The 22,675-nt window shown below is 42.8% G+C and overlaps 1 protein-coding gene across 9 annotated transcripts in view; it reads right to left on the bottom strand.

Moving 5' to 3' along the window:
* Ppp3ca (protein phosphatase 3 catalytic subunit alpha) overlaps window positions 1–22,675 on the bottom strand; it is a 263,314-nt gene that overhangs the window by 228,673 nt on the left and 11,966 nt on the right. Inside the window, exons 2-3 of one of the 9 annotated variants that reach the window (XM_087198697.1) lie at window positions 8,282–8,374; window positions 4,505–4,634 (exon numbers count right to left, since the gene is read on the bottom strand). The exons of 6 other annotated variants lie outside the window; for them this stretch is intronic. Coding sequence is in view for 1 of the 3 variants with exons in the window: in XM_087198695.1 (XP_087054821.1) it covers window positions 8,282–8,291 (10 nt within the window). In the remaining 2 variants the exon portion in view is untranslated. The remainder of the gene's footprint in view (window positions 1–4,504; window positions 4,635–8,281; window positions 8,375–22,675) is intronic. 2 more of the 9 variants (XM_087198695.1, XM_087198696.1) reach the window with 2 other exon arrangements.

Genomic DNA, 22,675 nt, shown 5'->3' with positions numbered 1-22,675 from the left:
CCCTTTTATGTAACTAAATCTGTTATGTGCTTCATGAATTAAAGTTTCTCAAAGGCTTATACAGGTATCTCCATCAAGACATTTTACTAATGGCCTAATATTTTCATCTACACTGTCTCTGAATTTTATTTATGCTTTTACTATACTGGGAATGCTTTTTTTTGGGGGGGGGGGCTTTTTATATGTGCTGTTAAATATGGCCAGAAGCCATGTCATATTATTTACTGAATAATCCATGCTTTTCCCATTAAATTGAAATGTAGTGCTGTCGTTTCAGTAAGGTTCATTATATACTAGAACCGACTCTTTGATTTTACCTAATGATACCCACTTCTGAGGCAATACTTCTCATCAGTTTGTAAATTTTAATTCTTTTCATTTCCCTGGGGTTTCATTATTAATTTCATTTCTACAGATGAAACAATTTATTTTCTAACATTAATGCTGTGAAAATCTTAAGAGGGAACACTGGGTAATGTTTAAATGTGCTCATCTAGATAAAGAAGTGTTTTATCAATTTCCTGAATTCTTCATGTTAAGATTTTAACACAATTGTATTCAAATTGAATAAAAACATACATCTTGACATACCTAATAGGTTTTAACTAAAAGTTTACTACTAGGTTAATCAAAAGTCCTTCACTCTATACTGAATTATTTCAATTTACCAATACAAATAATTAAAGAATAAGAAAGCAACATTTCTGGGCCGGGGATGTAGCTCAGTGGTTCCACTGCCTGCCTCACAAGTCCAAGGTCCCGAGTTCCATCCCTGTTACCAAAAAAAGAAAAAAGAAACCAACATTTCTTCCATAATCTTACAGTTTATACAAGAAAAGATACTCAAAAATCTCTAGTAAGTGTCCCTTATTTTTCCATGCTGTCATTCATATGAGACCGCAAAACGAACAGGCCAGCCCGGCCCAATTTAAGGGAAACACGCACCCCTGGAGAAGGAGCCACGGTCCCAACTCACATCAGGAGAGTGGTTCCAGGGACAGGGAGAAGCTGTGAGCACTGTGAGCAGCACAGTAAATCAACAATGAGACCTTTCAGTGGCTCCGGGAGGGAGACATTTGGTCTTCACAGGGTTAGAACAAAAGGCCGCAGAACCAGTTCCCACGTGGCCATGAGTCTGTTTATTTTATTTTGCTTATCTGAAATCAGAGCAGATGATGCCAGTGGTTTGGAAGGGTCAGAAAGCGTGCCTGGGCACTGAGGGAGAAAACTCTGCTTTTCAACAGGGGAGCTGTTGGCTCAGCAAATGCTAAAGCCGAAAACCATTTGAAACCATAAAAGGCGTGAGCATTTCTTCTCATCCTCTAACGTTTTTAGTCATGTGTTTAAGAAGAGATAAAAGGTGACGAATACTTTCCCCATAACTCTGGAAGAACACACAGTGTGACCGGAGAGGTCCTGTCCATGGCAGGGAGAACACATGAGATGAGCTCATGTGGCTACTTCCAAGCACACTGGAGTTTTCTTGAAAACCAGCAAATACTTCAGATGTGAATTATAAACATTTCTTTTAATGATTCCATTTGGGGCCAGGCTAATTAATGAAAATAATCTAGAAAATATAGTGGGGAAATTACAACAACCACCCTTTTCACATAGAAAAACTAAAGGATAACTGAATTCTTCCACCGGGATAAAGTGAGATTTATAAATCAAAGCTTTCTGTTTGAAAACAACTTCAGAATGAAATCATTTGTGGTATCTCTGTACTTCAAAAGCAGAAAACATCAAGTTATCTAAGGAGGCTTAGAAAGAATCAGTCGAGTTTTTCATTTATATACATACCTTCATGTGCCATCTCATGGTATAAAAATGTTTTAACAACCTACACATTATACAACATCAAAATATATCTAGCCTAACATATAGTCTCCTAAGTGTTTTTTGACTCACAAAAGAAGATCATTTGTTCAGAGAATCTGAAGTGACGAAAACTCATAGTTACTCAGTACTTAAGAACTTTATTACGAATTAAACCAATTAATTTGAAAGCTTTCCACATTGCTTTGAGAGGACCCATTTGCAAGAAAGTTACATTTAAGTGACAGGCTTCATCTGCCATCCAACATCCACAAATGCAAAGAGCTGCAACTCTGCCTCCAGGAGGAGATGAGCAGTCTACTGGATTAGGAGAGAAAAGCATGGACTCCTTAGGCAACAAAGGGAGCTCTTTGTCCCATCCCTGGGACCGCTGCTGTTCAGTTTCCTCACCAAGGAAGGGCTTTCTGAATGGCTCTTCCATCGTTTTCTTAATTGCATCTTGGGCGCTCATTAGGCAATGCTGGTGTTTAGGAAAAGAGGCCCCGGGTGAGGTTTGTAGCTCACTCCTGAATCAGTGCTCTGTCCTCACACCTGCCACCCAGTTTGTGAACTGCACCCTCCTCCTCCCCCGGCCCACCCAAGAGGTCACTCCTGAAAGCCAGGCCTCAGCATCCACAGTGGACAGCAGCAGAGGGCAGCGGTGAAGCCCGTGTGAGAGTGGGAGCAAAACTTCCACCTGGAACCCAACAGCAACGGTGCAGGGTGAGCACAGAACCAGGAAAGAATATGCTGTCTGCCCAGCACCATCCTCGCTTTTGGGAAGAGTAAGATCAGAGAGCAGACAGAAGGACAAAAAACAAAAAAAACAAACAAAAAGCCAAGCTGGCTACAGACTGGGCTCACTCTGCTGTTTCCCGTGATTCTGAAGCTGCAGTCAAGCAGGAGGACACAACACAGCACTGCCTGGAGGAACCAAGGGCCACCTCCTCACCTCCGAGAGGCTGTCTGGGGAGGTGTCCTCCACTCTCCCTCCGGCTTTTAGTTACCACATCTCCCTTAGTTAAGATGCAAACATTATGCACAGATAAGCAAAAGAACAAAGAGTCCAAAGCTGCAGAGTGGGGCCAGGAGACATGCAGCACTCATTCCCTTCTCATTCCCTTCTCATTCCCTCCTGGTGGCCGGCTGGCCCGAGGTCAGTGCAGCACCTCCTCTCCAGGCCCGTGCTGGTCCAAGCACCTGAGGTGTCCGTGCCCATCAAACCCCAGGGGAGGTTCCCAGTCAGATACTGAGCACTCACATCTCGGCAGGCTCTGAGATGGATGGAGCCTGCAGTCTCGCTGAGGCACTCTGCTCAGCACCCACCTCAGAGAGCATGCTACATCTGCAGACTGCAACAAGACTGAGCAGAGAGAGGATGCTGCCCTGTGTAACCCTGCCCAGGTCCTGGTGGGGACCACAGCCTCCCTTTTCCTGGTCCCCAGGAACTTCAGCACAGGACGTGTGGATTAGAGAATGAATCACTCACATACTACCAGGGTTGGGAGGCTCTGCCTCTGAGAAAAGATCCCGAGAATGCAGTTTGGCCACACAAACCTAGGGGACCAGGCGGGTCCCTGTGGCTGGCTGACACATCTGCTGAAAAGGAAGCTTCATGTGTCTAAGCCCGATCCACACAGAGCAGCTAACTTCCTGAAAACATTCTCTCCTAACAAGTCGCTTATCTTGGTTATGGAAAAAATTGTTACCTTTTTTAAAAGGTAGCTGCAACTGGTCATATGCCCAGTGTCCAAACAGCTAGTCAACTACAAAATGCTCTTCTTGCCAGACACTTTCCCTTACGTATCAACCCCACCACAGGCACAGGACAGGGGCACCTGGCCTGGGAGCCTTCCCCAGGCAAACACTATGCCCAGTGCTGCTTCTCAGACCCAGCACCCAGGAAGCAAAAATCCAAGCAGTCACTGCTCTTTTAAGGACACACTCTCCCCCAACCCCAAAAATCCCATGCATATTCCAATTCTATGGTAAGTTAGAATTGCAAAACCTGCCACTTCAGGACAGGAATCCTAAGAATCCTCATAATCTGTTATCCAAAAGAAAAAAAACAATAAGGAAAGCACAGTTGCAAGTGAGTAATCAGGGGAGAATTTCCTAATTACGTCTTACACATTTTTTAGCCTTTTAATCTACTGGGTGTGTCTCAAAACAGCTCAACAATGCATCCTGAAATGACACCTGCCTGCATGTTACAGGGACTTCAGCTGATACTCTTCAAGATTCCTGCACCAGAAGCCTGGACTGGAATGTGAAACTAAAATTTATCAAGATTTTTATGTACCTTGCACTCACAAAAATATTTGGGCTACGCAAATGGGACTTCATAAAAGCTATTTTTCACAAAAGAAATATACCTGAGCTGAAGTAATGCTGGATTTTTAAACTGGAAAGGAAAAATTGCCCTGGGAAAGAAAGCCTGAAACTAGTACTTGTATTATCATCTTTCTCCAATACATGCAGTATACTTGGTTCCAATGCCGAGGGCCTGACCACCCACAAATCTCCTTTAATGTTATATCCAGAATTAGTTTACAATGTATTAGCCAGTTAATTTATTTTGTATTCACAAAGCATTTCATTGTTCTAATAAAGCCTACTTGCTGCAATGTGTAACTGCACACACACACACACACACACACACACACATGAGGTTAAAAGTGCACACCTGAGTAGTCCTTTCCCAGAATGAGGCATCAGGAGCGCGCCATCCCCAGCTCAGCAGCCCCATCCTCCTTCCTCCACTGCTCCCTTTCCTGCTTGAGAACAAGGCCTCTGTGATCTATGATATATAAAAGCTGAAAGAAGAGAAAGGGAAAAAGATGCTGCACACCAGGCTTGTCCTGGCGCTTCCCGCGGCTCCCGGCTGGAAGGGGCTTTGTTCCTGGAGATACTATAAATGACAAATCTTCTCACGTGACGACAGGCCATAAATAATGGAATATGGCCGCTTGATTACAGTGCAGAGTACCTGACTATCCACAAATCTTTAGGAGATTCTTGAGGAGTAGGGGAACCAGGGTTCTGAAGCAGTTACGTTGTGCTACAAGTTTCTTTAAACACCTGAACCCTGAAAAGGGGCAAGGTGGGGTCAGGGGCATCACAGCCCCCAAACCCATGTTCTAACACCATAACCAAGCATACTATCTGTGCTGTAGAATAACATATACAGATACACCTTTTTCTCTCTAGTAAGGGGCTAGAGAAATTCCAATTGTACAATTTTAAAAAGAAACTCAGGGATACCTGTGTAAGAATAGACTTGATTCTGCAGGACAATTCCCTCTGTAGTCTACACAAGCATGGTGTACTGTCAGAATCCACCCAGAGAGACCCCGCCCTGAAATACGGAACTCCATGGAGTATTCTCTAGAACATTCCTAAACTGACCCCCCCAAAAAAAGAAAACACTACATGTTGCCCTACTTTTTTCTGGTCCCGGGGATCAAACTCGGGTCCTTGCACTTTCAAGACAGGTGGTGGAACCACTGAGCTAGATCCCTGGCCCTTGTTGCCCTACTTTTAAAAGAAAGCAAGTAGTTATCAATTAATCCTAATGAGTCAAATACTTGAATTCTTTATGTCCTAGGCTGCTTGATAAAATATTGCCTATGGAAAGATCAGTTTGTAAAAAACTGCTTAGCTACGTAAAATTAAGAAAACTCAGCCACTTCTCATGTTACCTAACACTTCAATTTAACCAAATATGACGGTGTACTGTTAACTCTAGGGATACTCATCATTACATTCACGTTAATAAAAGAAATGCTTCCCATGATTAAAATTCCTGTTCTTTTATTTTTTTTACCATGTTAGGTCAATTTAATATTACAAATACTGCATCAGCTAGGGGCCTCTACATCTCTTTTCATAAAAAAGAAATTCTCACTCACTCATGCAGCTGGCAAATAGCTTTGGAGGAAATATTCGTACACCCAGGTGCCACGATCAATCTGGAAATTTAACAACACACACACACTCTTGTGAACAAACACTCTTTACACAGCCCATCTTTAGGATTTGTAGTTGATTCCAAGCCTGCACTTCAAGTTGTCTCTTCATCATCCTGAAAAACACTGGTTGCTCAGAAAAAATAATCTCTCTTCCTTCCTTATTTCTCCATTCTTTCCCCTCCCTCCCTTTTTCTTTCTCTACCTTCATGACTTTAATGTTTCCTTTCTGGTTGATTCAAAACAACCTATCCTTCTCCCTGTTACCTCTAAAGCCCAAGTTATAATACAAAATAGTTATAAACACCTTTTTGTTTCTTATCACCTACCTCTCTAAGGCAGAGTTTGACCTTTTTTCTTTTTTTTTTTTTTTGGTACTGGGGATCAAACTCGGGTCCTTGCGCTTGTGCAGCAGGCGGCAAAACCACTGAGCTAAATCCCCAGCCCGTGACCTTTTTTCAATTATTGCCACTCTAAAAATACCCCTACCATCTTGAACAAAGTTGTTCAATGTCTACAGATTTTATTCATGTTTATGTACTCCTATCCCATCATAAAAATAGTTGTTGCCCACTAAATATAGTTTTCATATGAAGAAACGTAATTGTGAAAATGTGGTCTCCTAAACTGCAGATCAGTCAATAGTATAAGCAGACAAGATCCTAAAGCTAATATAATTCATTTGGTTTGGCTTTCTTTCCCCATCTTTCTCAACCTCCTAGTGCAGAACAGATTGCATCTGCAATGTGAAGAAATATTGTCTTAAAAATATGGGTTTTGTGTATTGCAATCATTGATTGTTCCCAATTAAAAATAAGTGTAAGAGAAACCAAATCACAGCTTTCTCTTTTGGACAACTATGGAGAGAAACACCACTGATTTTATGGCTGCTGGAAAAAAATGTAGTCAACCTGACACCTGATGTCATGAGCCAGGAATGGGAAGCTGGCTCAGAGAAATGTTCTACCACCGTGTGGACTACACAGCCTACTGCTCTCTGAATGGCTCTATCGCGACTGTGTTTCCCCATCAGCCAGCAAGGCTAGTCTGGGCTCTGCCTACAGCGACTATGTTGATTTGCTTGTATTGTCTTTGCTCTTTTGGATGGACTGGAGAGTAATCCAAATCCAGAGTCATCTTTGAGTCCCGTAGAAATCCTTTCTCTTACGACTCCTGCATCTCAGAGTTTGATGGGTGGACATTCTTTTCACTTTATTTTTCAACATTGTGTATTGCAGCTTCTGGTCCACATTGGGACTGCTGAGTTTGTATGCACTTTAATAAGCAGTCCATTAAAATGCTTTGATTAGAGAATTTCTTGGTTTCTTGGTATCCCAAGCACCAAAGAGGTTTCCTGGGCCGAGGGAAATGTATTTGTTGTCTCCTCCCTCCTGGTTGGCGCAGGTCCGTCTCCCAGCACAAGGCCAGTGAGCTCTTTCTTCGGCTTACTCGTGTGCCTCAAGGGCCTCTGGGTACCTGTGGGCTCAGTCCTTGGACTAAAATTCCTGTTCTTCTACACAGAAGCTGATTTTTCATTGCCAAGAATTTTTACACGTCTATCATTAGCACAAAGCTGCAAAAAATATAAGTTAAAATTTTTTTAAAAATTATTTCTCACTAGCCAATTATGACTATTATGCTCTATTTTAATACTGATCATCTCAGCTCACAAAAATTATCAATATGGCTTTCTATACCCTCCAAATTTTCGTGAAAAAGCATGGTACTTGTGTAAAGAACAGAAAAAGTAAATTATATACTCTACATTTAAAGAGAGAGTTCGATTTGAAAATTAGTAGTATGATCTTCAATTTTAAAAACTGCTTGGACGTAATAAGTGAAATCTATGATAAAATTTAGTACAGTGAAAGTATACACTTCTTAAAGATCTTGTTCAATTTTTTTTTAAAGTTATGGTTTGGCAAGACAAAATTTTGTTAGACATATATTTAAAGGGAAAAATAATTATTTTAAATTCATATCTTAAAGATATGAGTAAAAAATTTGATTAACATGAAATGGAATAATAAACAATATGAAAATCTTATTTTAAACAAATACTAAAATTACAAAATATGTATGTTCTACGAGAGGAGACAAACTCAAGAGTCAATTCTCACATATGTTAATAATCATAGCAATGCAACAGACAATTGAGGGTTCGTTTCAAATCATTCAGTTCAAATCACTTCAGGATTTCTCTGCCTGTGACTACAAATACAGCTTAAATTTCAAGACAGCAGTTTACGTTTTTCAAAGGCTATGAAAACACAGTATCACACATTCAATTTTGTTCTATTATATTCCTACATTTTGCTCCTCTCAGTCCCAGGAGGAACAGAATTAAAGTTGCCGAGTGCCTTGTATGTGAAGATGCTGAGCCTTGTTCTTTTTATTACCTAATTTAATCTTTACAACCAGCCCTATCAGCTCAAGAGTATTAACCTTATTTATCTAATGAGGTGTTTGAAAATCATAAAAATGGGGCAAGTTACCTGCAGTCATAGACTCGTTATGGGTGTCTCTCCCACTCCGCTCCTGTTAGTCACCGGGCTGTGCTACCATCGGTGTCTGAATGCTTCAGGCTTCTGCTGATGAAACAGGGGCCGGAACAAGCACACTCGCACTTTAGCCAAGACTGTCAACTGCTCATTTCCCTCTGAATTTATCTCTTTCCCCTCAAGGAAGTTATGGAGAAAATCCACTTATAAGTTATTCAGACTCAGTTCTCTACCACTTCCTACTTTATATTACAATATATTATTTAAATAGACTAATAATGGCATTTAATAAGGCCTATCCTCTGCTAAGTACTTTTCTAGGCAGACAGCAGGGTACTTCATTTAGTTCTAAGTAGTTGTGAGAGACAATCCAGAGTGTAGAAAGCATTAAGACTCGTGTGCTTCTTTTTTTTTTGTACTGGAGATTGAACTCAGGTCCTTGAGCTTGCAAGGCAGGCAGCAGAACCACTGATCTAAATCCCCAGCCCAAGACTCGTGTACTTTTGATTTGAACTGAACATATGATAAAGGAATGCACACTTATGTAGCACACTTTATTATGTAAAGTACACACTGCAACTACATACAATAAATCTCCGCAGTAAGTTCCATTTCATTGTCACTGTGACCATGTCAATTACAAAGTGAATTAGATGGTGTAAGACAAGAAGCTAGAACTTAAGTGGACATTGTATTGTGATTAAAAAGTTGATGGAAAAATTCACCTGGGAGAAGAGATTTTACCTAAGAATATAAAAGCAAAGTACTAGAAGTAAATAAAATATTTAGAATCCTATTTCTACATCCTTAAAGAACACTCATGAATTATTTTCATTGATAAATTAGCTGACTGATCGTTCATTTTGTTAATGTATGGAGTTGTATAAAAAATTAAAAAGTTAATCAAAATAGCTCCTCCAATAAAATGCCATTTGGAAAAATTAAGCTGTACAATCATTCACTAAAGAAATTTCTAATGTCCCTAACTATTAAATCTTTAAACGTGGATCAATAGAGTACACTACGCATTGAGAGGACAATGGAGAGGTTGAAGCAGGGCACCCCGTGCTTTCTGCAGGCACCATGCACCTCCACTCTGGAGACGTGGAGGGGTGCAGGTGGGCAGCATCTACATAGCCATACGCTGGGAAAGACTCTCGGGGTCCAGAGGAGGCGGGCAGGGCACAACGCAGTGTGAAGTCAGAGTCCCTGGGGGAGCATCATGACCAACGTGCAAAGTGGATTTTCTTGAAAGCACAAATTAATGCTCCTATTTGCAGAGCAGATGCTCATACACACGGCAGTCGAGGAGGCTTTCTCTTCTTTTCGGTGTGCTCTGTGTTGAGTTGTGCTAAGAAGGAAGCAATGCCAGTCGCTGCCTTGCCCATTGGCCCTTTGGTCCGCGACTCAAGGTGGTGATGCTCTGGGTCTAATAGAGTCCACAGCAAGTCAGACTGCACAACTCTCTGCTCATGAGTCTCATTAAACTGACTAAAAGCTAGAGCTGTAATCCCAGGACTCGGGAGGCTGAGGCAGGAGGATGCCACAATTGCAAGGCCAATGGGTGAGTTCGAGGCCAGCCTGAACTACACAGTGAGACCTTATCTCAAAACACCAAGGGAACTACATAAATACACTAGGCATTCCTAGAGCAGCATGATTTATTATAAGTGAATGTCTACTGGGGCTTTTTAGTAACAGGGTTTTAAGTAAAAAGAAGATGACACAAGATACATGTTGTTTGGCTATTTTAAAACTATTAAACTGAATTTGCTAATGGCTGTGAATATGATGGTCAACTCCAGCTGATTAATGAACAAATGCAAAAACCAGGCAACTGATCCCAAGAACCCTTCTCCTCTGTGGCGACGTAATGAGGTCAAACACTGGGAAAGATGCTCAGCTGTGACAGGGCCAGGCCATCTGCCGTTAGTTGTGAGGCAGCAGCAGGACGCATCCCACTTCCTCACCCACCCTGCACCTGACACGGGGCAGCGACAGAAGCAGGACTCGGCCGTTGGCAGAGACGCGCGCGCCCAGCAGCTGCACGGGACCCCACTGCCTTGCTCCACACGGACCGCGCACTCCAGGCCGGCCGTTCACCTGATGACTCTGCCAATCACAGGAAGCGGAGGAAGAGCCAGGTGTGTGTGTGTGGGTGTGGGGGGGTGACTAACAGGCATGGGGCCTGGGGAGGAGCCCGAGAACATTTGAGGGCAATGTGTGTGGCTCCCACCTGCTGAGCACTGGGCGGGAGGGGGTCTCTCGCTCTGAGCACGGTGACAGGGGGGACAGTAGGTGCCCCAGGAAGCTGGGAAGGGTTCCAAGAGACGGGCGGGAGAGCAGCAGGAAGGGTATCCCCCAGGGACTGGAGCACCAGGGACCACTCCAAGGGCCCACATGGGACCCAGGCTCTCTGCAAACCAAGGACAACAACAGTGAACTCTTAGAGAGGTACAGGCAGTAAATACACTACTGTGAGAAGCCAGGGTGAACAGCACCCAGTATGTGTACCAACTCCACAAGTGCTATTCCTGAGTCTCACTTTGGGAAAAACCAACAGTCGGAGTTTAATCAAAGCAATTGAGAATGTAAATCACTAATTACACATGGCAGCCTCCATGCTTCACACACTGGATTTGTGTCTTCTTAGTGCCAGGAACCCAGGGCTTTGCACATGCTGAGTTCATGCTCTACCTAACCCTGAGCTCCATCCCCAGCCTGGAGATCTGGGTTTTTAAAAACAGATTCAAGCCTGGTGTGGTGCCACATGCCTATAATCCCAGCACTCAGGAGGCTGAGGCAGGAGGATTGCTGTATGAGGCCAGCCTGGGCTACATAGTGACTTTAAAGCCAGTCTGAACCACATAGCAAGACCCTGTCTCAAAAAAATATGAATGGAAGGAGGGAGAGACCAAGGGAGAGAGGGAGGGAGGAAGGGAGAAAGGAAGGAGTGATAAATAAATTCAAGAAGATTTAAACACTCAATGGCATGGAAAAGTGTACTACTAAAATAATTTACTAACAATAGTTTTCATAAAAGATCTAGTCTCAGAAAACTCTTACACCAATTATTCATTTTTAATTAATTTACAGAGCACTTCATAAAAGAAACTCCAACTACTGAATTTCTTTTAAAAGTAGACATGTCTCCCTCACAAGAGAAAACAGAAATATATTAGGAAATCAGACGCTTAGACTCCAGGTGAACTGCTAAGAAGCAGAGGTCATACTTACCTAACCAGTCTTACGCCCTGAACCTAGGAGCCGGGGCATCGTGTTAAAATCACAGTCTAGGGATCTGCACAGCTGTAGTACTGTAGCAATCACTCTGCCTGTGTATCGAGTAACCCTGAGAGCCCATGATAGATCCTAAGAACAGAAATGTGGACAGACGTCTCCCACGGCAGTCATAAGGTGTTCCTTTGTTGTAGGTGAAAGACCAAACAGGCTCTGATTTGCTAGGTTCTTACAGCTGGGGTCCAAAACTGTAGGCTTGGTTCTACCTTGAGAGCCAGCATTGTTTTAATACAGTAAGTTCCAGAGCATTCCGAGAGCCCAGTGCCCTGTCCCTCACACCACGTCCCTCACTCGCAACTCTTCGTGGACAAGGATGGGACCTAAGAACTGTGCAGCAGCCATGGTTTGGTTGCTGTCCCTTCTTCTGAGCCCTCTGTATTCTTAAGTCCTCCCACACAGGGTTCCACGCTTTTCCAGGTAGCCTGGGTCCACTTCTGTGAAACAATCAACCTCTCAACTAAAACTTTAAAATCTCTAACTGGCAGCAAACAAGAACATAATGGAGAGTAAAATCATTTGAAAAGCAGGCACCCATTAAAAGAATTTCTTACAAGCTACTGACCATTTAAAAGCAAAGAATTCTCTTTCAGAATTATACCAGTCTGAGATGCACACTGGTCTTTGAAAAGGAAAAGGAAGTTCTCTGAGTCCCCCCAAAAGAACAAGGAACAAATTACATAATCACTTTTTAAAAACTGGTAGTCAGCTGCTTAAAAAGCGGGTGAAAGTTTACTCTTCTTCTGGGCATCTGAGCTCCCAAGGGGAAGCGAGGGGCCCACAGGGAGCCTGGTGGAGGCTCACTCTGCTCATAGCATGTGTTGAGGTTCCAGGATCCCAGTGCATTTCTCAAGCCACAAGTCACACGTAGAGTTTTCATTCGGTATCCGCAAGGTACACAAAGCAAGCCGAGCCACTCCATGGAAGCAGCACGATGCACCCCAATGCAGCTGCGTAAGCAGCTTTAGGAGGGAGCACATTAGGGGACTCATGAAACTGACAGTGGCCCCCAATAGCAGCTCATCCTTTCAGCAAGGAGTGGGCCAAGGAAAAAATCTCAATTAGTTAAAAAACTCTGTGAAGAAACACTAGGGGTATTTTAGAGGCGATTTCAGTAAAGAAATGTAGTGTACTGATTACTGAAAATTGTTTAAAGGGATAAGTGTATATCAATTTTAAATACACATAAACAGGCCCCTAAGGCTCATAAAGCAGACTAAGCAGAAACTCTCCAGGCTCATTGCATCTACGGCATCATATGTACCAAGCATCAGGTTCTTTAGCCTCCAGACCTCGGTTTCCTTGCCATGAGGGGAAAGAACACCTGCTTCCTAGGACAGATAGGAACAGCAGCCAAGATACTGAACACATGAGTGCCCCCGCCTAATCTCCAGATTCTCCAGGACTTGGAATGCACAATGACCAGTTTACTAAAATCATTAAATCTAAGAGGAAGAGCAGGAAATCTATTCCATCTTACAAAAACGGCAGCATGGCTTGCAAATTGTAACATTTTAGAAGCAGCCTTTCTCTCTCTGATTGTGATTTTAGAAGTTTAGATGGGAGGTACTGCATGAGCACCAGGGAGGCATTCTCTGCAGCTCCCCAAAAGTAGCTACCAGGAACGTGACCAGCTCTATTTTATTAACGTAACTTATGTGCTAAAGGAAGATGGTAGTAAAATGCCTTCCACACAGCCCTGGAAGAGTCCGGACGACCTCACGTAAGAATTCAGACCTTTCCTGAGCTCGTGGAAGGTGGCTCTGCTGATACTGAGCAGGACAGTCATGGGGGAGACAGCCAAAGCTCTAAGTGAACTGTGTCGCTGAGCTGTGAGGCCCAGCATGTTACATGTCACATGTGTGAAACTCGTTCACCATTTGTGGTGATTTCAATTTATAAGAGGTTTACAGAGGGCGGACATCGCCCCATTACGGAAGTCAAGGAGTGTGTGTGTGTGCGTGTACACAATTACTACTTCAGTGCTTCCTACCATGGAGGGGCTCTGATTCCAGGGCACTGGCCATGGCTCTCAGGAAGAAATAACCTTCCGGTACACAAAGGGACGATGCCTAAACCTGGGGATTGTAACTGAAACATGGCACACTCATAGCTCTCCTTCATTCTAAGCATGAACTCAACAAGCACCCTCCTCATTGGTAGTCAGGCCACTGTTCATTGGTAGAAGCCTGACCAGCCAGACTGGAGCACAGGCCTGTCCCACGAGTGGGCAGCAGGACCCATCCGTGGAAGGGGGCACACGGTTTCCATGGATGCCAGGCCAGGCTCAGGAAGACCTCTAGTGAGAAGCCCGCTGCATCTGAACATTCGCCCAGGCATCTGCGCAGTCCTAGGGAGACCCTGCCTGGCTGTGAGGCCAACTAGGACAGCAGACAGCGCCCAGAGAGAGAGCAGGACAGCGCTAGTGTGCAATGCATTTAAGGCCACATCCGTCCTGTGTGCTTTCACTCACAAGACAAGGGATCCTGCTGGGATCTGCATTATCTTCTACCAGAAAACTCCGTCTAAAGCAGGAGACATGATTCGTGCTTCTATATCCACCAGTCATCTGTGTGACCCAAAACTGGAATTCAGTTTTCTCCCTATAATCTACAAGTGGTAACACAGTACCTACACACAAAGTCCACAACACCAGGCTGGAAAACAGACACTTGCTCTGCCTATCTATTCTTTATGAATTTTTAACTCTGAAATATAAAGTAGGGGTTGGTACAGATGATTTATAGAATTACATAATTTACAGAAAAAAAAGACAGCTCAGTAAGCCACATCTGTTTATTTGAAGAAGCTAGCACAAGAACAACTTATAATTGTGTATCTTAGAACACAGTGTTACTTCTCTAAAACAAGGGGAAGCAATCCTTTCCTAGAGGCTGAAAAAGATACTAATAAAAATATGGATTAGCAGGAACCAGAGTCCACCAGATGAGAACGACTGTCACTCCACCTACCATGATGACAAGAGTTTTTGATTTTGTCTTTAAAATGTCTTCCAGAAAAAAAAAAAAAACAACTCTGTCTATGAAAGGAACAAGCAACAGGATTCATTCTTCTGTCTTCTGGCAGGAAACAAGGAATCCTCCCAAAGACAGCAAGCACCAGTGAATGGGCCTACGAGATGGGAAGAGCAAAGGGGAAACAAATTGCAAACCAAAGCTCTGCAAAGGTGTAACTGTAAGAGCAAGAAAATCCAATTTTATGCAAAAACAAGAGAAAACTAGAGAGAAAAGTGGTAGAGTTCAAGGGCCAAAAGAAAGGTGCTGCCACAGTGTGACTCTGAAGAAGAAGGCTGCGCCTTCGGAGGTGGCTGTGGCAACAGAGACGTCTCAACTGCGAAGACCATTTATAGTCATCTCCCTGCAGAAGGGCCTCGGCCCCAAGGAAGAAGAGAAAATCCTTGTTTCATTTGTCCTTGACCACTGCAGCCCCAGGATCCTTGTCAAATGAGCTCTTCTGAACATATTTAGGCTTTCTGGTTAAATGTTAAGTAAACAATAGTCACTCTCTTCACATACCATTTTGTTCTATTCCAATAAAAACAGGCCTAATCTTGCCCATTAAAAAAAAAAATAGATATCATACTCTATCTCAAAATGCATGCAAATCACTACTGAATATTTGTATCTCTCTAAATCCCTATGCTGAAATCCTACATTCAAGGGGAAGGTGCGGGGGAGGGGCATTCTGGGATCAGCTACAGTTCTTATAAAAGAGGCCCGGAGACCCCTCACTTCCTTCCACATCTGAGGACAGGGCAAGCAGGTCCTGACAGTGACATGAACCTACCGACTCCTCATCTTGACTGTCTCAGCTTCCAGAGCCATGAGAAATAAATGCATGTGATTTGTAAGGTGTCCAGTTCACAGTACTTCTGTGAGAGTAGCCTGAACAAAGCAAGACAATGGTGATAAGAGGGTAAGACTCTCAGCTAGTATCACATCTTTAAAGGGAGATACGTTAGAGTGCATATAAAATATTCTATTGTTGAGGAATACTATACGAAGTTGCGATTACATTCTTTTTGCTCTTTTCAGTACATATCTGTGCACACAAATATCGCATAAAATGGATTTTATTTTTAAAAAGTAAAAAGAGAACAAGCATTTTTTTTCGCTACAACCCTAAAATCCTGCATTTCTGGCACAATGTCATCTTCTGGGAAGCAAGTGAGCGGCGGCCTGTGAAGGCCTCACAAGGCTGCAGGCGCCCCCTGCTTGCCCCCAACAGGTCTGCCCCACTTCCCCTGTGCCCAAGCTGAAGTACCTGCAGCTGCTCCTCCAGTGAAACATCAGGCACGACTCAGCTACCGAATGGTCTTAAACAAATCCACCACACGACTCCAGTGCTCTTGGAAAGGCATCAAAGACTGAATTTGGATTTCTTCACTGCCTCTTATGCAAGGAATGGAAAGTACCTGGAGAAACTGAGATTAACTGTGTACCCATGCTGTGTTACCAGCCCCTCTCCGTCAAGGTGGACTGATGAGCCCCTCGTCCAGGCGATGAGGAGGAGCTGGAGTCGGAGCACATTCTCATCACCTGGGTCCTCACTCCCATCGATGATTCCATCTCCCCAAAGAAAAATCCACCTTGAACCCACTAAAGAATCCCTCAAATATTAAAGCCACTGGGTTAAGAGCTGACCATTGCACATGTGAGCCACCTTTTCTCAACAGTAATAATACCAGAAAATACTGACACAGCAATTAGCATGGGCTAGGTGTCACCTAAGTGCTTACACATACAGGAATCCTTTATTGCCCTCTGCTGTTCCACGGGGAGAGGATGCTACCCTTTCGCAGCCCCTAAACAGCCAGCTCCTGGTCCCACAGTAAACACAGCTGGTGAGGACTCTGCAGGGGACCCAGTCTCAACCACCGAGCAACAGGCACCTCAGGATGACAACACCTGAGTCCTCTTCGACCCCCCACCCCGAGCCCTCGTGCTACGTTCCTCCTTCAGCGGCACTGCTGAGCACTCAGCAAATGCAGCCCGATAAAGCACTTGCCTGGAACGGAAGTCACTGACTTGAAGGCACTCAAGCAGGCACATGCACATCTTCATAGAAACTGAAGGCATGAGCTGGCGTGGCGGCCCTCCTACAATCCATCACTCTGGGCGGCTGAGGCAGGGGTCACAGATCCCAGCTCACCTGGGCAACGGCCTGGCTTAGTGACACTCCCCTCGGCCCTTGTAATTTCTTAGTCCATGCTTGCAACCCACGTGTCTACTGCCCTCGTGGGCAGTGGGTGCATGCACACACCTTAACTCCTTTCTTCTCCCTCTCCCCTCTCCCCATCTCTCGGTCCCCTTCCCATCTGAGAAAGACCCACCACCCCACCTCCCCTTATGCACCTTCTTTCTAGACATTGGGCTTCTCATATAAGAGAAACCATGAAATAGGTTAAGCCTGTGTCTCATTTCTTTCACTTAGTATTATGGTCTCAAGGGGCATCCATTTTCCTACAAATGACTCAAGTTTATCTTCATGGCAGAGTAGTACTTCACTGTGTGCAAATACCACGTTTTCTTTATCTATTCATCTGTTGACGGACATATGGGCCACTTCTGAGATTTAACTCTTACGAGGGGAGCAGCTATAAACATGGTTATGTATTTATCACTATAATATCATGTCTTTACCTCTTTTGGGAAAATATCCAGAAGGGGAATAGCCAGGTTAAATGGAATTCCTAGTTTTAGTTTTTTGAGAACTCTCCATACTGACTTCCATAGTGACTGTACTTAAAAAGATTTTTAAAGGGCCAAGGATGTAGCTCAGTGAGAAGTATAATGATATGAATTTATTTTTAACAATTCTTGGTCTAGTCTTTGTCCATTTGGTATTCCATAATGCCTGCCACCCTCAATAATTTTTCACCTAAAGGAAATAAAATAAGCAGCAGCCAACAAATCTGGGCATCATTTCCATCCAAGGCATGGAATGCCAAGGGAAGACGGGAACAAGCTAGCTCAGCGATGCATGACCAGGAACTGTTTTACTCCATCACCAACCACCAGCAGCAAAAAAGCTGAGGATGCCCATGAGTTCCTGCACCTTCAGTCCTCATAGCATCGTTTTCGGGATGTGATTCCCAAGATGAAACATTCTGTTCAGATTTGGTGTTACCTAGGAGACCTTTTTAAAAATGTCAATTCTGGGTCTCATTTAAAAAGAGTAATCTGGGGGAAAAACAGATGTGCTGCTGGAGCCTCACCCAGAGTGCGCTTCAGTTGGTCAGGGGTGAGACCGGGCTGAAGCAGCTGGAAGTTTCCCAGATGACCTTAACGCGCAGCTGCACTTGCTCAAACGTCATCCTGGACTTCTCAAACTTCAGGGCACAGGTGCTTCACCCAAGGACCGATTTAGATGCAGACCCTGACTCCAAAGGTAGAAGTCAGGCCAGAAGCTCCTGCACGCGCTCCCATGCAACGCCGAAGGCTGAAGTGTGGTCCAGGGACCACACCTGCCTCTATCCCTCCATCCATAAGTCAGTGTAATAGTATGAAAAGTGAGAAAGAGTGCAAAAGACAGAAAGACTCAAGGCACTGGAGACTACTTCTTGCTTACGTAAAAGAGACAACCAATTTCTGAGAAGCCACATCACCAAAATCTGTATATCTGATAACATGTCTGAGATCTATCTGCCTTACAATACTCCCACAAGCAAGAAAAAAATGGCATAAAGGTGATGTAGTAAAATATCCTTAATTATCTTGTGGGTAAGTACATAGGGTTGACTGCCCTCTCCCCCTAACTTATGTCTGTTTGTAATTTTCAAAACAAATTCCTCATTCTGCTCTGGCATTGCTACTGCGTGACTTGTTAGCCGTGATCATGAGCAAATGCACTTCCCTGAGTCACAGACCCAAGATGGGTTTCCATCTTCACCACTGCACACGACCACCTTGGAGACTGCAGGAAATGGCATTTGCGAAAACACTTGACATCAAACGGGCCACATTATAAAGATAAACTCAACTTTAACCCAAATGGGTCCAATTTAAGGGAAGTAAGAAGAATAGGGGCACTCCCAAAGTAGAAATACTTGAAGATTAAAGACAACGCACCATAATAATGCCATTTCAGTTCTTTCTATTAACCCTACCTTGCCATTCTAGACCAGATTCCATCAGAAACAGCAATGAGTAGCCGTCTCCAAGGTCTGCAGTGCCACATCCTGAGACAGATGCACAAAGTGGCTAGCTGCTTGACAACACAATCGATGAAGGGTGGCCCAGAGAAAAACATCCTTCTGATTGTTGTACACTCTTGCCACGTCTACAAGCAACACAGATTTCCCTCCCACTCACTTTCCATTTGCCAAAATCCTGAGTGAAAGCCAGGGACACAGCAGTTCAGGAGGAAAGTAACACCTTGAATACAGGCCAAATCATCAAAAGCAAAATATCAGTTCTGGAGCTATCTCTTCACAGGACAGAATTTCAAACAAGAACAGATGGTACCCTTTATTATCTGCAGCATAATTACATAATCATTTAAAAATATACATTATTGGTGATAATTTAACCATTCTGGAAAAGAATCAAATCATTCACAAAACCTTACAGTTGGAAACCTTGAGGAGGAGAAAAGGGCACAATTCCACCAAAGTGATCATGACACACATAAAAGTGAAAAGCAAAGTACTGAAAATGGTGGGTGAACAGAAAATAGCTTCAGAAGTGATATTTTGCTTTTCATGATTTGGCCTGAACAGAAACAATTTATGCACACTCCCATTTTTAATAATATGTAGGAACGATGCCATAACTGAATTCGAATCGAGCATGGTGCCTGGTGGGACTCTAGCATGTTTCTCATGCAGAAGAAAAAAATCTTACAGGCAATGTAGGACAAATACGTCAGGCTCCCTCATTAGTTCCAACAAGAGCACCGTGAAGTTCAGAAGTTGCATTTACTAGGGGAATTCTTACAAGAAGTGTTCTTTATTTCAATCTCCTACTTTGAAATTTTATTCTCAAGACACAAATTAAATACACATTTTAAAAAACAGTATTCACACTTGTCTCTTGCATATTTTGTTAACCTTGTTCATATATGGATCCCCTGGAATGTTTAATCATTGGTTATTTTACTTACTCATTTTCCAGACAAACTTACCTAATATTTTTGCTATCCTTGTAGCAAATTACCTATGTATGCAACAATAAACACTGGGCATAGTCATATCTCTATCAATTTCCTTATAAGGTAAAGCTTATTTCAGGCAAGATCTGGCTTCAGTATTAAGATAAACACATGCAGCAGGAAACCTGTAATGTATATTTTATTTTTTCAGTCCATGACAACCTTATATTTGGATAAATATAAATGAACCAAACAAGAACTGTCAATAAAACCCTCTAGCTGTACCTCTATTTAACAACCAAAGTTATTCAATTTTTTTCTTCTACATGTTAATGAGCCCCTTTATGAACAACAACTAACAAAATGTCATATTGAAGTCCAAGTTTCACAAAAACGTCACAGGGGAGAAAAAAGAAAATGAAAATATGAACCCAAGCTGATCCAGCAGGGCATAAATTTCCTCACATGCAGAGATTTTCACAAAGAAGTGAAGGAAAGTAAGAGGCTCCATTAGGAAACTGGAGCCCCTTGAATCTGAAGACCCAGGGACAAGGCGGGTGCTGTGTCTTCCCCTACACTTAAGTCTGTGACTTGCAACTACTTCAACCACAGGGTTTCTCAAAGTCTAACCAGGTTCACTGGATCAGAAATGTGTTTACCAATCATGGACACAAGAAACAAATTTCTCTCATCACCTGACTTGGAAGCATTCAAGTTCTAAATCACCTTTTTCTTTTCAGCAATTTCTTTCAAATAATCAGTTTAAAAGTGTGATTGGGTTAGTCTTAAGCGTGTGGCACAGTACAATACTTAAAAGCAATAAATGAAAATTTCTAACCTCAAAACAATTCACATTTGCATCTAAAATGTTACAACCAAACCACATAACTCCCTCCTCAAAATGTTTCATGTGACATCTCCTTGAAGGGGCTTTCACTTTAGCTTTGTGTGGCTTCCTCCGCTTTAATGACAAAACTACAAACATGAACATAAAAAAGAGAAGTCTCTACAATGAAGGCCTGCAGTGTACAGTAACTTCCACTAGGTTTACTTTTCATAGTTTTTAACCTAGGGGGAAAACTCAAGGTCAAATAAAAATGGCTCCTCTAAGCAAGGCATGGTTAGGATTTCTCTTCCTGTGCTGGGTTAGCTGGTGTTGTAACTTCATGACAAGGGCGGCAATGCAAGGTCTCGGTTGTCATCCAGTCCCATCCTGTATCAGCCTGGACTGCACATCTCGCAGAACACAAAAGTACTTTCCCACTGAAGTACCAGACTTTTCTCCTCCAGAAAGAGAACAATGCTATTCCACCAAAATGATTTCCAGCACCAACCATGTTTTATTTAAAAACAAATCCCTAACAAAATATATTTGCTCTCAATTCACTGACTGTCTAATGAACATGCCCTGCTGCCCAGGGAGTATCCCTATGGTAAAAACTCAAGACCTGCCATTAAGACTATGGAGTCCAAACTCCTGCTGGAATCCTCACTCCACTCTATGTCCTTGCACGAGGTACTGAAAAGCAGGCCAGGCACAGACATAATGTCATTAGCATCGTAGAATAGAAAGATCAGAAACCATGAAGGCACTTCGTTTATTACTTATTTACTTTGAGCAAGTTCCAACGGAGAAGCAAAATGGCCTACAAATGAACAAAGTGTTCTCTTCAAATACAAATGTGAAATATTATAAAGTGTGCCAATAAAAAACGCATAAGCTCTCTAATCATCATCCCTGGAAAATGCACTTCTTCCTCTCTCTGAAATCACAGAAGACAAAAATAAAGCACAATGTAGGTAGGCAAAGACACTGAACATTTTTACAAAATTTATCACTGCAAAGAATAGCTACAGAAAAGTACACCCATTAGGAAAGGAGGAAGCCAAGAGGAAAACTGTTGGAGCACCTTGTCCTTTTCCCCTGGAAGCCACAGCTTCTTGTTAACGCAGCTTGGACTCTTTCCTGGGTCACTTAAGTTATGCAGAACTTAAAATATATCTGTGAATGCACTCATCCGAATTTTCTCCAAAAATGGCAGACAGGTTTAGGTCAGTGAGTAGACAAATCTAAGATGTAAACTGGAGCAAATAACTAAAATGAATACATAAAAGAATCTGAGTTCTTTTTTACGTCTTAAAAGGCCAGAATCAGAGGACAAGTTTAGCAGACTAAATCAAACCGAGGTATTGCCTGCAATGTTATGTTTAGAATTATAAAATAACTATGAATTCCACAGTGAAGGACAGTTGGCTTATATAAATGCACCACATGAAAATGTCCGTGGGAGGGGGCAAGAAGGTGAGGTATTCCTTGAATCAATTCCTTAAGTCAGATAAAGAAATTCAACTTTGGCATGAACAAAAAAAGACTACAGTATTTTGTTTTGTGATAAACAGGAAAACCTTCTTCAATTTTTTATTTTAAAAATGCAGAGTTAGGAGCCAGGCATCATGCTGAGCACTGGGGAGATCAACTGGATAAGATGTCATCTCAAAGACAGCAGCTGAAGAGAAAAGAGCGCTGCAAATGCTGATGATTCACTGTGTGTACAAAACCCAAGAAACAGTGCACAGATGTGCCTGAAAGGCTAGACAGTTTTGCAGGAGACAGACAGCACAAGTTCCACAAGTTTTGCATGGAAGGTTTGGTGTGGACTTCTAGGTAGTTTAGTTCATTCAAGCAACTTTTACTGTACAACACACAGACGTTGAGAATATATACATGAATCAAAATGTTCTTATTCTCAAGAATCTGTAATATACTGGAGATTTGAATTCACTGTTTCAGAATTCATAAAATAAGGGTCAGCTATATGAAGAATTCCCATAAATCAGTAAGAACAAGATCAACAACAGGATACTCCATACAGCTACCAATGTACACAGCAGTAGCAAATGGAGTGGCATAACCAGTTGTTCATTTTAGAAGGAAAAAGCATGCCAGTAGCAATGTGGGAAAACGAATGTATGAGAGGA

Source organism: Heterocephalus glaber, unplaced genomic scaffold, assembly GCF_053883595.1.
Source record: "Heterocephalus glaber isolate CG9 unplaced genomic scaffold, H.glaber_assembly_v1.0 deba00001688, whole genome shotgun sequence".
In the NCBI taxonomy this organism is placed as follows: domain Eukaryota; kingdom Metazoa; phylum Chordata; class Mammalia; order Rodentia; family Bathyergidae; genus Heterocephalus; species Heterocephalus glaber.
This window is presented reverse-complemented; position numbering and strand designations above follow the sequence as displayed.